This window comes from Nicotiana attenuata, chromosome 5 (genome assembly GCF_001879085.1).
Source record: "Nicotiana attenuata strain UT chromosome 5, NIATTr2, whole genome shotgun sequence".
NCBI lineage: Eukaryota > Viridiplantae > Streptophyta > Magnoliopsida > Solanales > Solanaceae > Nicotiana > Nicotiana attenuata.
Window position 1 is genome coordinate 43,675,143 of NC_031993.1, and position 16,476 is coordinate 43,691,618.

General features: G+C 37.6%; 1 protein-coding gene across 1 annotated transcript; it reads right to left on the reverse strand.

Annotated features, from left to right (window-relative positions):
• LOC109226371 (expansin-A8-like) lies at positions 5,645 to 7,756 on the reverse strand. The gene is made up of 3 exons (XM_019391151.1): positions 7,545 to 7,756; positions 6,968 to 7,280; positions 5,645 to 6,265 (listed from the first exon to the last, which is right to left on the reverse strand). The coding sequence occupies exons 1-3, from the start codon at positions 7,690 to 7,692 to the stop codon at positions 5,962 to 5,964; spliced, it is 765 nt and encodes a 254-aa protein (XP_019246696.1). The 5' UTR covers positions 7,693 to 7,756; the 3' UTR covers positions 5,645 to 5,961.

The window sequence follows — 16,476 nt, forward strand, 5'->3', positions numbered from 1 at the left end:
CTAAATACTGTTGCATCCTTGTTTCCCTGGCTGCATAAGTCCCCAGCATTTGATTAACCACGAGTTGTGAATCGATTTTGATTATAATCTGATTTATGCCAAGTTTTCGTGCCAATTCTAAACCTGCAATCACAGCCTCATACTCGGCCTCATTGTTAGTTATATAATGACATTTGATAGCTTGTCGAATGGTTTCACCCGTAGGTGGTACCAAAACAATTCCTAAACCTGCACTATTTACATTAGATGAGCCATCAGCAAATAAAATCCTAGTTCCTGGGTTAGCTCCATTGAATACCTGTAATTCTTTGTCTGCTTCTAATTGCATCCCCTTGCTAAAATCAACCACGAAATCAGCTAACACTTGTGATTTTATAGCAGTTCTAGGTTGGTACGTGATTTCGTATTCACTTAACTCTATTGCCCACTTAGCCAACCTACCTGATAATTCATGCTTATGTAATATATTACGCAAAGGGTAGGCGGTTACTACAGCAATAGGATGACACTGAAAGTAAGGCCTTAATTTCCTAGATTCCATGATTAATGCAAGTGCAAGCTTTTCTAATTGAGGATACCGCGTTTCCGCATCTAACAAAGATTTACTAGCATAATAAATAGGGGATTGTTTACCTTGTTCTTCTCAAACCAAAACAGCACTTACCGCTATTTCTGAAACAGCAAGGTAAATGAGCAGTCTTTCCCCAGCCTTTGGTTTTGCTAGCAAAGGTGGATTCGATAAGTATGCTTTCAAATTCCTGAGTGCCTGTTGACACTCTTCGTTCCATTCAAAATGATCCTGCTTCTTAAGAGCTGAAAAGAATTTAAAGCACTTCTCTGATGATTTAGAAATGAATCTTCCCAAGGTTGCAATCCTCCCTGTTAATCTTTGAACGTCTTTCTTGCTCGAAAGTATATCAGGGATTTCTTCAATGGCCTTAATATGTGCAGGATTCACCTCAATACCACGGTTAGAAACAAGAAAACCCAAGAACTTACTTGATGCAACACCAAATGCACATTTTTTGGGATTTAACTTCATATTAAATTTCCGCAAAATTTTAAACGTTTTAGTCAGATGCGATATATGGTCTACTGAATGCTGAGTTTTAACGAGCATATCATCTATATAGACCTCCATAGTTTTTCCCAAATGCTCTTGAAACATTTTAGTAACCAGTCTTTGATATGTTGCACCTGCATTTTTGAGTCCAAAAGGCATTACTTTATAGCAGTAAGTCCCCCTGTCTGTTATAAATGAAGTTTTTTCTTCATCTGCTGAATCCATCTTGATTTGATTGTAACTTGAATATGCATCTAAAAAACATAACAATTCATGCCCTGTAGTAGCATCAATTAATTGATCTATATGAGGCAATGGAAAAGAGTCTTTTGGGCAAGCTTTGTTAAGATCTGTATAGTCTACATAGACTCGCCATTTACCGTTCTTTTTAGGTACCACAACAGTGTTGGCTAACCAATCAGGATACTTACCTCGCGAATAGATCCATTCTTTAACAATTTTTGCACCTCATCCTGAATCACCTGATTTTTTAAAGTGCCCTGCTTTCTTTTCTTTTGTTTGACAGGTGGATGAGATGGGTCCTCATTTAACTTGTGAGTCATTACCTCCGGTGGTATACCTGTCATATCAGAATGGGACCAAGCAAAATAATTTGCGTTAGCTTTTAAAAATTCAATCAAGTTACGTTTCATATCCGGGCTGAGATTGGCCCCTATATACACTTTTCTCTCCGGCCAGTGTATAAACAAAACCACAGCCTCCAGCTCTTCTATCGTCGTTTTGATGTTTTCATTGTCTTCTGGTTCTTGAATGGAATCGGGCATTGAATCTACATCTGTTTGCCCTTGTTCAGTTGAGGTTGACACTATGTTATCCTCAACTGAATTCTGTAATTGCTATTTTTCTTCACCCTTAACACTTGAATCAGCCACGGAGTTGATACTCCTGGATGTTTGTTGATCTCCCCTGATTTGACATATTCCCCATGGCGCTGGAAATTTAATAACTTGATGCAAGGTTGAAGGAACATCATCCATTTCGTGGATCGATGGTCTCCCAAGAATCATGTTGTAAGCCATCTCCATATCTACCACCTGGAACTATGTATCTTTGACGACTCCTTCAACGAATGTGGTGAGTGTTACCTCTCCTTTTGTGACAACACTAGAATTATCAAATCCAGATAGAGTATGCGCTTTTGGTATCACTTTATCTTCAGCTTGCATCTCACATAATACTCTTACCAAAATAATGTTCACGGAACTACCTGGATCAATTAAAACTCGTTTTACGTTAGTGTCATGTACAAGTAAAGATATTACCAGTGCGTCGTTATGTGGAGTTAATAGACCCTCGGCATCTGCATCATCGAACGTAATATTTTCTTCCTCCAAGACATGTCGCAGCCGCTTCCCATGGGTAATTGTTACTTTGGAAATCTTGTTATATGATACGCCATTGACGTCTTCACCCCCGCTTATAACGTTGACAGTTCTTTTGGGAGAAGGTGGTTTTGGAGGTTCCTGCCTGTTTTTCATGTATGCTTGTTTACCTTTCTCACTGAATAACTCAGTGAGATACCCCTGTTTTAACAAATGATCAACTTCACCCTGCAAAAACCTGCAATCTGCCGTTTTATGCCCATGATCGTTATGGAATTCGCACCAATGATCAGGGTTTCGTCTGTTGGGATTTGATCTCATTTCCTTCGGCCATCGTACCTTATCTCCCATGCTTCTTAAAACAGCCACGAGTTCAGAAGTGCTCACGTTGAAGTTATAACCGCCAAACCTTGCCTTTAGACCTCTATCATCATCTCGTGACTCACGTGTGCTTCGGTCATTTCCAAATCTAGATGATGGGCCTGGCTCTCTATTCCTCGATCTGTGATCGTACCTCTGATTGTCCTGTTTTGACCGTGAGTCTTTTCCCGCAGGTCCCATGTATGGCTCGTACCTGTTTTTACCGGACCTTTTTTCGTTTTCCACCCGTCTTGAGCTTACCTTTTCTTCTTATTGATGTCGTGAAATTATATCTTCTTCAATCCTCAACTTTGTGCTATATCTGTTGTAAACGTCATTCCATGTTGTAGCTGAGAATTCACGAAGGCTTTCCTTGAGTCGCCTCGTAGCTTCTGAACTCTTTTCATTCAAATTGCTTGTGAAGGTTATAGCTGCCCAATTGTCAGGTACACGTGGTAATGTCATTCTTTCACGTTGGAATCTGTCCACAAATTCCCTAGGCAATTCTGAGTCCCCTTGCTTGATCTTGAAAATATCTTCCATTCTTTTTTCGACTTTTTGAGCTCCCGAGTGTGCTTTAATGAAAGAATCTGCAAGCTCAGCAAAAGAGTTTATAGAATTTTCGGGTAAAAGAGAGTACCATGCACCCTTAGTGAGTGTTTCACCAATTTTTTTGACTAATACAGATTCAATCTCCTGCTTAGTCAAATCATTGCCTTTTACGCCTGTTGTGAATGCAGTCACATGGTCTCGCGGGTCTGTTGTTCCATCGTATTTTGGTTTATCAGGCATTTTGAATTTCTTTGGGATTGGAAGGGGAGTAGCACTTGGCTTCCAGGGTTGTTGTGAATATTTATCCATATCTACCCCTTTGATCACAGGTGGCACCCCAGGTATTTGCTCTATGTGGTCACTTTGCTCCTTGAGCTGTTTCTGCAATGTTAGTACTAAATTTTGTAAATCAGAATTAACTAAATTACCTGGTTCTCCCTCCTGTGATTTGCTGGGGGTTCCACCACTACCTGAATTAACGAGCCCGGAACGAGGGTTCTCTAGAGTGTTGTTATTTGGCATGGGTGTGGATGGTGCAACAGGTAATTGACTAACAAAAGCCTGAAGAGCTTTATTGACTTGTGAGGCAATAAGTTTTTGCAAAGCCTCATCCATAGTTTCAACATTTTCGAATTGAGCTTGTCCATCTGTATGAGACCCATCAGGAGTGCCTTCATGAGACCGCCGTGGAGAACCTCGTGGAGAAGGAATCAGTATGTTATTATTCTGTGGATCTCCCTGAAGTTGCTGGGTTGTTTGATTCTCTTGGTTTCCTTGAATGTTGTCATTGTTGTTCGACATGGTTGATGCAACAAGGAAAGTTAGGCTAAAATAAAATGGATTATCAGATTCCCGGTAACGGAACCAATTTGTTTAACCAAAAAATAGAATTTTGACTAAAGCTATAATTTAGAAGAACACGGGTAACTGATAATTGTAAGAATGTATAGAAGAGAGTAATTTGAATAGCTAGAATATAATTGAATAAAACAAGTAAAGCAAAGTATATTCAGATGATCTTTTTTTTCTTAAAACTGTTCAGTCCTCTCCTTTTATAGCTATTTCGGATGTAAGTGTCTTGCTTTGGTCATAATAAGGCTATTATGGGCAATAAATGACATTGAATACTACGTTACATAATCATTACATTTAAGACAGATTCTCTAACGTTTTCAGCATTTAATGCTTATCAAATACTGTATTTGGACCCTCGTATGCTGTCATATTCATTCCCTTGATTCTTCTTGATTATTGAACTTAAATTTCTTGAATAGGTACGGGCGCTGAATCCTTTAAATAATCGCCCGTGCCTCTTCCTTTGCTTTTGCTCGCATCTATTACCATTCGTGCCTCTTGGCTAACTGTAACTCTTTGACTATTTGACCATTCTACGTGCCATGACACGCCATCTTCACACTTTTTAATATGTAAACTCAATTTTTCCCAATACACTAGCAAGTGTTAGATTTTCCATAGGTATCGACTGAAATGTGATCCAGTACATATTTTGGGGATGATTTTCAGAATACTTCCTCTCGATTTGAGTTCGTAACATTAACATTTTTCATTATTTGCAGTATTACACTTGTTTCATTTGTTTTAATTTCACTGTGACAATTGTTTAATACTATTTTTATTATTGATGCAAAATAATTACAACAGTCTAACCTATTTGCATTAATTTTCTAATATTACCATTCTTCCGATTAACTAATTTTATGTGTATTACTGTTTCTTTACGAAGTTCCTTTAGAATAAAAATATTTCAGGCATCAACGTATAGAATGAATACAGATAAAATGATAATGTACGTGACAATAAGTTGCCCCAATTTAGCTTTTGTCAGAATCAGGGTTTAAACAGATAAATCGGGAGAAGTTTTATTGTGTGCCCCACACAATTGACATTAGTTGTATGAAACTCTTTTTTGTCTTATAAATTTGTGGACCCCAATCTTACACTTCTGGATCCATAAAATTCGGGGTCCACAAAACTATGAGACAAAAAAGACCTCATACAATTAGTGTCAGTTGTATGAGACACAAAATAAAATTTTCCGATAAATCGGTATAATATTCAAATGACTATTCATAAGTGATGATTGCTCAAGTTATAACCACTCTCCACTTCCAACCTTAAGATTGTAAGTTCGGATCACTAAGGGAGCAAAGTAAAAATAGGGAGCTCTCAAAGAGGGGTAAAAAAAAAAAATAGTGACCAATTGTATATCATTGGAAAGGATATGAATATGCACTCGGAAAGACTCAAAATGCAGTATTAACTAGTTTACTCAGGGGTCGTTCGGTTGGAAAGAAGTTATCCCAAGACTAATTATTCCGTGATTAGTTATTCCACTTTTCCATAGGGATAAGAAATCAATACAATCCCGGGAACTAATCCCGTGATTAATTATACTGCAATTTTATCCCAACCAAACATGGGATAAACTCTTCTTAAATTTAGTCCGGGATTAATTATTCCTTATCCCTCGTACCAAACGAGCCCTAAATATCCACTTTAGGCCTAAGCGGGTGCTAACCAACCACCAGGCACACCACAGCAATAAAGCCATACAGAAATTGGAATTTGACTGAGTGAAAGCCCCTTTGTTTATTTTTTTACCTACTAAGTTTCTTGCTAAAATTAAAATTGAACCCCTTCAAAAGTTTGTCCAAATTGCCAGTTATGTGGTGCAACGTTATAGCTTGTGATAGTCCTTCCATCACTTGTAGTAACTTGAAATGAAAGACTCTGACTATTGAGATAGGAATTGCTCTGCCAGTTTTGGCCCCAATTTCTGGACATTGCTTGCCATCCAGAACCAGATCCCTTAATGGAGACTGAATTAACATCCCCAGCACCCCCAACGTTTGTCACCAATACCAAGTTGAAGTAAGAGTGTCCATTTATTGTAAACCTTATTCCTCCTTTCTTGTTGCATGGCACCCTGTCATTGACCATTGCAAACTCCATGTCAGCCGGTTACATAATTTAATTACTACCTATAAGATATTAAATTCTTGCCTACTTATATTCAGACAATACAATGCAAATATTACATTGACAAAAAGTCTTGCTTTTTTAGTATATTCCTCTTATTATGGGTAGTTTACCTTACTGTTAACAAACGTGCACTTGTCCGTGTTAAAAAAAATTAAACTTAACTTTTCAAGAAAATCAATGGAGTTTAAGTTATGTGCACTACATAACTAGGTTAATTAAAAGATATGAGTAATTAAAACTAAATCCCCTTAATAAACATTAGTAATTAGTAACATGATAAAAATGGTACTTCCTTCGTTCACTTTTACTTGTCCATATTAATAGACTTGACACTCCCTTTAAGAAAATAATTGAAGTACATATTTTACCATAATATCCCTAACAATAATTTCAAAAAGTCTTGGAAAATAATTTGGGGAATGAGTAGTTAATGGTAAGAGTAAAATAGGAAAAAATTAAATGTTTGTCTTTCTCTTAATTTGCTAAAATGGACAAGTAGAAATAAAAATGTATTTTTAATACAATGGACGAGCAAGTAAAAGTGAACGGAGGGAGTAACTTATAAAGTATCGCATGTTACTACACTGATTTTGTAAAAAATTTGTTATACTGCTTGCTTGTATATGACTTAAAGATCAAACTTTACCTTCGGAAAGATACAGGGACAATTCCTGCTCTGTATTGAGCTAATTGCAAGAAGGCAGGCTCAGCCAAATCGAAGTGCTGGAGAGGAGGATTGCACCAGCCGCCATTGTCATTAGGTAGGGATGGATTCGGAGGACAGAAATTTGTAGCAGTTACAGTAATAGTCCCCTGTAGGCACCATTGAGCGTCATTGCTGCAAGTGAGCTCGTAGCAAGCCCCACAGCTCAATCCATTGTTGAATAGCGCTGTGCTTAGTGCTGCAGTATTGGTTCCATATCCTTGGCTGTACAAATTCCCATAACCACAAGCACCACCTGCATGTAACAAATACGGCATGTTTTTTAACTTCTATACACTAACAAACAGTATAAAAGAATTTTATACTATCATATCACTAAAAAGATACCTACACATAACCGGCTGTAAAAAGCACTGAAAAATATAGTGACACTGCCGGTGTATTTATAAGTTCCTTTTTCAGTAACAGTACAATTTGTTTTGAACTCATATTTTCAAACAACTTATAGAATCTTGAACCATAAAGATTAAATTTTGAATCCGCCTCTAAACGTACGTACCCATTGTGCCTGATGCATCACCCCCTCCATAGAAGGTGGCATGAGCATTTTTCCAGCCTCCATAATCAGCAAAAGTTCCATGGAAGCAAAAGCTTAAACAAAAGTAAAAGAGAGAATAATGTATGGAGAATGTTGCAGGAACCGCCATTGATGAAGAAGTTGGTAAGTCAATTAAGGATTAGGATAGGGTGAGAGAGTACTAAGTGACTTAATACCAGTTGAAGGGGTATGGAGGCGCTATTTATTTATATAGTAAACTGGAAGCAGAAATTGGGGCTTAAGATCTGGTAGGCAAATGTAAGTATATACGTAGATAGTGACAAGCTAGCCGTGCTCAGGTCCTGAAACCTTGCCATTTTCTACATCATGACAAATTTTATTTATATTCTCCGGTTCTCCTAAAATTGAGCTAGTCGGTTAGGGGTGAAAAATAAGATAGTTGCATCAAGCATCCTCTTAGTTACCATACTAACTTCCAAGGATGATAATCAAAACCAATTAATAGCTGACAACGTGGAACTGCATGGGCACTAGCTCGTACGAGAACATAGAGTCAAATGTTGTTAATAGGCCAAGGTCAAAGATGAAGAAACAGCTTCAGCCTTCGAGGTTGGGGAAATCCCCGTGCACCCATCAGTTTATGCGCATCTCAATTAATTTGTTCATATCTAAAGCAGAGATGGGTCTACTGTATAATTTATGAGTTTACTCGAATCTAATAGTTGGCTCGAACCATGTATATATGTGTTAAAGTTCACTATTGAAGTACAAATAATAAATTTAAACCCAGTAAATCAAATGAGTTAAATAATGTTTAGCACAAGCCTTCAAACAACTCGAGTCTAGTCAAATAATGTTTAAATAAGTCAAAACAAATTTTAGAAACTACCCTAGTATCAAAAGATTCAACCTTTGACATATTTAGAAAAGTCAACATGAAGTCGATCCGAGCTCACATCATCGAAGTCCGAAATTAAGACCTAAATCCCGACTATCCATTCTCTCCCGAGTCCAAATATGTAATTTGTGATTCAAATTGAGGTCCAAAATACCAATTAGCCATCATAAATTTTTCTCCGAAACTCCAATTTTTACTCTTTAAAATACTAGATTTAGGGATAAATTTATCGGTATTTATGGAAATTAATCAAAACTAGGTAAAAAAAATACTAACCAAAGAAGTTAGGATGAAAATCTCTTTAAAAATCTCCTCAGTCCCTGATCTAGGTCTCGAAAAAAAATCCCATTTTTCAGCCTGTATATACCTGGGCGTCAAGTGCTCTTCGCGTTCGTGAAGCACCTGCCGCATTCGCAAAGACTTTGGCCAACAAGATATTGCGTTCGTGAAGGCCTCCTTGCGTTCACGAAGGCATCGCCCCTCTCAAGCCTCCACGTTCGTGATCTACTGGTTGCGTTCGTGATGAAAAACCGCCTGCCAGCACCCAAGAGCCCATGCCTACGTGTTCACATGAAGTCTGTTGCTTTTGCAAAAGGAAAGTCCCCCCAGGACCTAGTGTTCAGTAGCTTTCCCTCACGTTCACGTAGTGTAAATCACTCCTGCCCCAATTTCCCCTTTGCGAACACGAGCATAGCTACGCGTTCGCGATGCATAATGCACCAGCAGCACATCAGTTGTTGCAAATTGTAAAAAATGGCTAGAAACCATCTCGAAACTCATTCGAGTCCCTTGGGTCCCAATTCAAATATTCACACAAGTATACAAACTACATACGAACTCGCTCATGAGCTCAAAACACCAAATTAACATCAAGATCAAGAATCACACATCAAAACTCAAAGGTTTCAAAGTTCGCAACTTTTAATTTTTAACTTTTCACAACAAGTGCCGAAATGGCCTCGTGTCACCCGAGACCCTAACCAAACATGTATACAAGTCCAAAAGCATCATATGAACATACCAAAATTATCAAAATACTGATCCGATGTTATTTACTAATAATGTTGACCATAGTCAACTCTAACCATTTTCAAATTCACAAATCAGGCTTTCTTTGTAAAATCACACTTAAACTTTTTAGAAAACTAGACGGACCACCCACGCAAGTAATAAATCATCAAATAATGCTATGTAAGGTCTCAAATTGTGAAATGAGAAGCTAGAACTCAAAACGATATGTTGGGTGTCATATTCTCCACCAATAAAAGAAATATTCATCCTCGAACGGACATAGAAATGTACTTGAACTTGTAAAGAGATACAAATATCTACTCCTCATACCGTACTCAAACTCCCAAGTAGCCTTCTTCCTCGGCTTATCTCCTCAAAGTAATTTCACAGAAGAAATATCTATAGATCTCAACTTTTAAACTTACCGATCTAGAATAGCTACGGTCTCTTCTTTATAAGTCAAGTCCTCATCAAGCTGCACCGTGAGATGCATACTAGGCTCACATAAATTATCAATGAACTAATATCTCTTGGAAAAGTTATTCCTCCTAATAAAATCGTGAAAAAAATTCTGAGCATATTGTCCTTTCATGAAAAGCAAGGTCAATGCAATTACTGAAGTAGAAAACTTGAACACAACGACTCTTGATATTCTCATTAGAAACTTGGCGACTTATGAGTTAAAACTCAATCATGATCGTCTAGATCGATAATTTGCTGAACCTCGCATGGCCAAGAACCCGGTTTTTAAGACCACTTAGAAGCAGGATATTGAAGAAGATGATATGGCACTGCTTACCAGACGTTTCCATTGAGCAATAAGGAGAGGTGGATTTTTGAAGAAAGATAGTTCATCCAACCTAAGGTTGTAGAGAAAAAAATACAGATAGATGCTGCAAGGGGGGAAAAAAGGATCACTTCATTAAAGACTACCCCTTGTGTCGAACTGAGTGGAAGAGGAACAATCCTGAAAATAAAACAGCAAAAAATAAACGGGGTTCCCGAAAAGAGGATGACAAATAAGTCTATGGACAAAATTATGAAAAGAGTTATGGCTTCCATGCAATCATCTTCAACTAATGAGTCTGATGATGATGATGATGTTGATGATGATGATGATGACGATGATGACGATGATGACGATGAAGATCAATCATTGATGGCAAAGGAATATAGTGATTCAGAACCACAAGATCTTCTAGCATTAATGGAAAATTCAGACTCTGATGCTGAAGAGGAAGAAGAACCTAAGGTAAGTTTTCAAGATATCAAAAATAAAATTTTCACCTACTCTAAAAGGAGATTAATTTCCTTGTCTATTGTATTGATAGATGCATACTAAAAGATTTCTGATAAAAAAGGAACAACTAATGAATGATTATGCATCACTTAGGTCTGAGCACAAAGATTGGGAAATAAGTAGAGAAAATCTTGCATTGTTTATAGTTAATCTCAAGGACTAGATTCTTGCGTTAGAAGATGAAAATGCATCCATAGAAACTGAGAATAATAAATAACTCAATTCTCCCAATAAGGATAAAGACTTAGCCATTGATATCGAGAAGAAACTAGAGAGTGGACTAAAAGAAGCTAATAAAAAACTTCTAGTGAATCTGAAAAGGTTACGATGCTTCAAGAAAATCTGGATAAGGCCAAGTTTGAATTAGAAGAACTTAAAGTGGATCAGGTCTTCCCAAATAATATTTAAGATACATAAGAACTATAGTAGTAACAAAAGGGGTTTAGGACATACTAAGACTAAAATTCCATACAATCCTCATAGTAAGTATGTAGACATTCCTGACAATTGCCTCTTCACTCGCTGTGGTAATAATGGACACTTCATAGAAACATGCATAGCTAGAATTCAAGCAGGCCTGAAAAATATTGCATATGTTGAGAAAAGTAAAGTGATGAAACATGTTTCTTCACTAATAAGTAGAAAACTATTAGGGTGGACTAAGAAGAATGTTATTCATCATTTTACTTAAAGACAGAGATCCAAGCTTGTCTGGGTTCCTAAAGCTAACCCCTAAATATTTTTGCAGGCTAAGGTAAGAGGAAGCATGAATTGGTGGTATGTTGATAGTGCTTGCTCCGCCACATGACTGAAAATGGAGATAATTTTCTCTCACTAAGAGCCTATCAAGGAGGGAGTGTGGGCTTCGAAAATGGAAAAAAGTAATATTATCAGTATAGGTAAGGTTGGTAAGTCTCACTCTCATGCTATTGAAAATATATATTATGTTAAAGGTCTGAAGCACAGTTTGTTGAGTGTTTCCCAAATGTGTGACATAGGGAACCGGTTTCTCTTTACCTCTAAGAACTGTATGGTTACAAATGAAAACTCCGGCTACGCGGTGCTCCAAGAAAAGGGGCAAAAAAAATTACAGAGTTGATATTATGTCTTCACCTGAAAATAAACTTTCATGTCTTAGTGCACTTGATATTAACTCTTTTTCGTGGCATAAAAGACTAGGGCATGTCAATTTTTCTATGTTGAACAAATTAATTTCTAATGACCAAGTTCTTGGTTCTCCCAAGTCAAAATTCAAGAAAGATAAAATATGTGATGCATGTACTAAAGGTAAGCAGGTCAGGTCATCATTCAAATCCAAGAAAGTGGTAAGTACCTCTCGACCCCTGGAACTACTTCACATGGACTTATGTGGATCAATGAGGGTTCATAGTAGAGGTGGAAAGAGTATGTGTTTGTAATTGTTGATGATATTCTAGGTTTATCTAGACTATTTTTCTCGCAACTAAGGATGAAACATATGACATGTTTGTGACTTTTGTGAAGAAACTACAAAGAAAAATAAACAGTCATGTAGCTAACACTAGATCTGACCATGGAACTGAATTTGAAAATGTTAACTTTCTAGAGTTTTGTGCTGGAAATGGTATAGACCATAATTTCTCTGCACCCAGGACACCATAAAAAATGGTATTGTAGAAAGAAAAAAATATAATTCTAGATGATATGTCCAAAACTATGCTAATTAGCAGTGGACTTCCTAAAACCTTTTGGGCTGAAGTTGTGAACACTGCATCCTATATCATAAATAGGTGCATGATTAGGCCAATAATTGACAAATCCCATGAACTACTTAAGGGCAGAAAACCCAGTGTAATCACCTAAGAGCCTTTGGCAACAAGTATTTTATGCACAATAATGGTAAAGAGGCTCTAGAGAAGTTCAATGCTAAAAGTGATAAGGGTGTCTTTCTGGGTAACTCACCACATAGTAAGCTTATAAAGTTTACAATAAAAGAAATGTGTGAGTTGAATAAAGTATACACATAATTTTTAATGAATCTGACCTTCTAACTAAGAAAGGTACACAGGTTGCTGATGATGGTGAGTTTGGTCCTGTGAAAAACAATGAGGAGCAGACGAACCAAGGACTTCCAGAGGCTGCTATTGAACCAAAGCAAGAACCAGGTCCTTTGGAAGATGAGCAGGATGTACCACAGACATGGGGAACAAATCAAGCAAATCAGGCAGAAGGTATTGCATCGGGTTCCAATGCTGAGCATGAAGGAAATAATGGCACTCAAGGTCTACACACAAGGTCATGGAAATATCAGAGTTCCCATCCACTTACTAATGTGCTTACACTAGTTGACTCTGGGAAGGTGACCAGATCAATTTAGAAACACGATTTCCTTCACAACCTATATATCTATGGTGAATCCTAATAACATTAAAGAGACTCTTGAAGATACAGATTAGATAGTGGTTATACAAGAGGAACTCAATTTATTTGAAAGAAATAAAGTGTGGCACCTGGTTCCTAACCCAAAAGACAGAACAATCATTGGAACTAGGTGGGTGTTCAGGAACAAGCTGGAGAATCAAGGAAATATTTCCAGAAATAAGGCAAGATTGGTTGAACAAGGCTATAATCAAAAAGAAGGCATTGACTATGATGAAACATTTGCTCCTGTTGCAAGAATGGAGGCTATATGCGTGCTCATTGCATTTGTATCGTACATGGGTTTCAAAGTGTATCAAATGGGTGCGAAGAGTGCCTTCCTAAATAGGTATTTGAAAGAGGAAGTGTTTGTGCGACATTCCCAAGGATTTGAGAGTCATGAATTTCCAAATCATGTGTATAAATTGGACAAGGCATTGTATGGCTTAAAACAGGTTCCAAGGGCTTGGTATGAGAGACTATCAAAATTTCTCCTGGAGAATGGGTTCTCACGTAGCGAAGTTGACAACATATTCCTATTGAGGAGTAGCAAGAACCTACTGATAGTTCAAATATATGCGGATGATATCAGTTTTGGAGCCACAAACGAAGTCTTGTGCGATGAATTTGTCAAATTAATGGATTGTGAATTTAAAATGAGTATGATGGGAGAATTAATTTTCTTCCTTGGGCTTCAAGTTAAGCAGACTGCAAAAGGAACCATGATACACCAACAGAAATACACCAAGAAGTTACTCAAAAGGTTTTAAATGGAAAATTCAAAGACAATTGATACTCCTATTGCCACGGCAACCAGGTTAAATATGGATGAACTTGGTACCTCCGTTGATGAAAAGAAGTATAGAGTTAATTGGGTCCTTGCTCTACTTAGCTGTAAGTAGGCTTGATATTGTATATAGTGTGGGGTTGTGTGCAAGATTCCAGTCAAGTCCAAAATAATCGCACTTGAAGGCTGTTAAAAGAATATTGAGATGTCTTAAGGGTACTCAAGACTTGTTTCTTTGGTACCTAACTAAAGACTCCTTCGAATTGATTGAATATGCAGATGCTGATTATGATAAATACTTGGTGGACAGGAAGAGCATATCAGGGATGACTCATTTTCTTGGGTCATATTTAATCTTATACGAATCAAAGAAACACAATTCTATAGCTCTATCAACAGCTGAAGCTGAGTATGTAGCAGTTACATTATGTTGTGCTCAGCTGTTATGGATCAAGAAACAGCTGGAAGACTATGGACTGATGATTGAACGGGTTCCCATATTTTTTGACAACACAAGTTCTATGAACATTGCCAAGAACCTGGTTCACCACAAGAGAACCAAACATATTGATGTGAGGAACCACTTTTTGAGAGATAATGTTGAGAAAGGTCACATCCCTATGAAGTTCTGTAAGATAGAGGAGAAGATTGCAGATATATTCACCAAACTTTGAGCAGGGATCACTTTCAAAGAAATCTCTTGGAGCTTAGTTTGATCAAAAAGGATTAGGACATTCTTGACTTCTCTCAATGATTGGCTATATCTTAAAAATTTGTCTAGTGAGTAAATGTGAAGAATAATATTTAACTCAGTCTTATACTATAACAAGTATGCACGCATGACATTGGTTTTAGGGCATAGATGCTTAATCTAATGACAAAATCCTGGATCAGAAAAGTTTTTTTAGCCAAGATTGAGGAAATTAGTCAAAGAACCTGGTTGTGTGACACTCAGTTATGTACTCCCTTTTCAATTGATAGTTGTACTTAATTGTTATACTGTCACGTCATTAAAATCAGGTTCCCACTTACCTTGCTTGTGTTTTGTAGACCATTCTCTCTAAACCATGAAACTAAAAGTGGATCAGGTTCCGAAATAATAACCGTCAGTTATATGGAAATCATGACTAGCTCCATTTCACGTGCAGTCAGGACCAGTTTCCTAAACTTCCCTGCACACGTATCTGTCGTCCAATTAAAGTCCCTAACCGCCGTTTTAAATTTCTAAAATTGATAGTTACCCTTTTCCCTCTTAGAACTGGATTAGGATCAATTAAAGAAAAAATCAAAGCTGAAAATTGTCCAGTCACCCACTATAAAATCCTTTCTTCTTTCCATTCCCTCTAATTCGATCAACATTATTCAATAATTATCCAAGCTTGAACTAAAAACCCTAACTCCTTCTTTCCTTCAAATTTCATAGCAATGTCGAACTCACCCAGCCAAATTCACTCTGAAATTTCTGAACAAAATCCTACTCCTAACCCTACTACACCTTCCTCCATAACTACCCCAACTGAGTCTTCCCGAGAACCATCTTCCCCACCAAAAGCCCCAAAAGTCCTTACTAGATTGGTTGACTACTCTGATGAAAAAGAAGAATAAGAAGAAAGTGAAGGGTCTGAAAGTGAAAACCCAATTGTGGAGGAGCCATAAATTAAGAGGGAAGTTGATGTTGAACAGGAGAAAGTGGATGTTATTGAAAAGTCAAAAGAGGTGGTTGGTGAGAAGTTGAGTGAGGGACTAGAATTTGAGACTCAGGCAGAAGCAGATGGAGTCGACAAGTCGGTGAAAGAAAAAGAGGTCGAGAAAATTATTGATGATGTGAGTAAGGAGACAACTGAAGAAACAGTGAGGGAGCATAGGGAGGAAGATCTGAGGGAGAGTATTAATGTGGGAGTAGAAGCACTAGAAGCCCCTGGACAACAAACAGGTCCTTCTGTTGTCGGTGAGGGAGAATTGGCTGATGTAGAAGAACCTTCTGTTGAAGTAGTGGTTGTGCAAGAAATTGATCAAGTTCAAGAACCTGGTTCTTTGAATGCTGATCCTGAAAACTCAGAATCCTTTGACTAGACTGACACTGAGAAGGAAAGAGAGACATAAGCTGGGAAGGAAAGTAGTGCTAATAGTGATGATAAAGTATTGATAAATATGATTGCAAGAATGAGGGAGAGAAAACAAGCTGAGGATAAAACCCTCTCTAGGAGGGTAAAAGTTGTGTCAAAGAAGACTGTTTTTCCCCCTGGATCTATCGCTCTAGGAAGAAGAACACGTGTAACCAAAGAGAAAAGCAAGGCAGCTCTTGAGAAGGCCTTAGAGGAGGGTAAGAAAAAGAAAAAAGATAGAAAAGGGTTCAGACTGATTGATAAGGCTGATGTAGAGGAGATTGAAGAAGAATAAGAAGAAGAAGAAGAAGAAGAAAAAGAAGAAGAAGAAGAAGAAGAAGAAGAAGAAGAAGAAGAAGAAGAAGAAGAAGAACAAGAAGAAGAGGAGGAGGAGGAGGAGGAGGAGGAGGAGGAGGACCATCTTCAAAGAAAAA

Excerpts from the sequence above, each read along its gene's own strand:
- LOC109226371 (XM_019391151.1), bottom strand. The coding sequence starts at position 7,692 with ATGGCGGTTCCTGCAACATTCTCCATACATTATTCTCTCTTTTACTTT. Across the intron at positions 7,281-7,544 it reads TGATGCATCAGGCACAATGG|GTGGTGCTTGTGGTTATGGG; the intron begins GTACGTACGTTT and ends TGTTACATGCAG. Across the intron at positions 6,266-6,967 it reads GTCCCTGTATCTTTCCGAAG|GGTGCCATGCAACAAGAAAG; the intron begins GTAAAGTTTGAT and ends GGTCAATGACAG.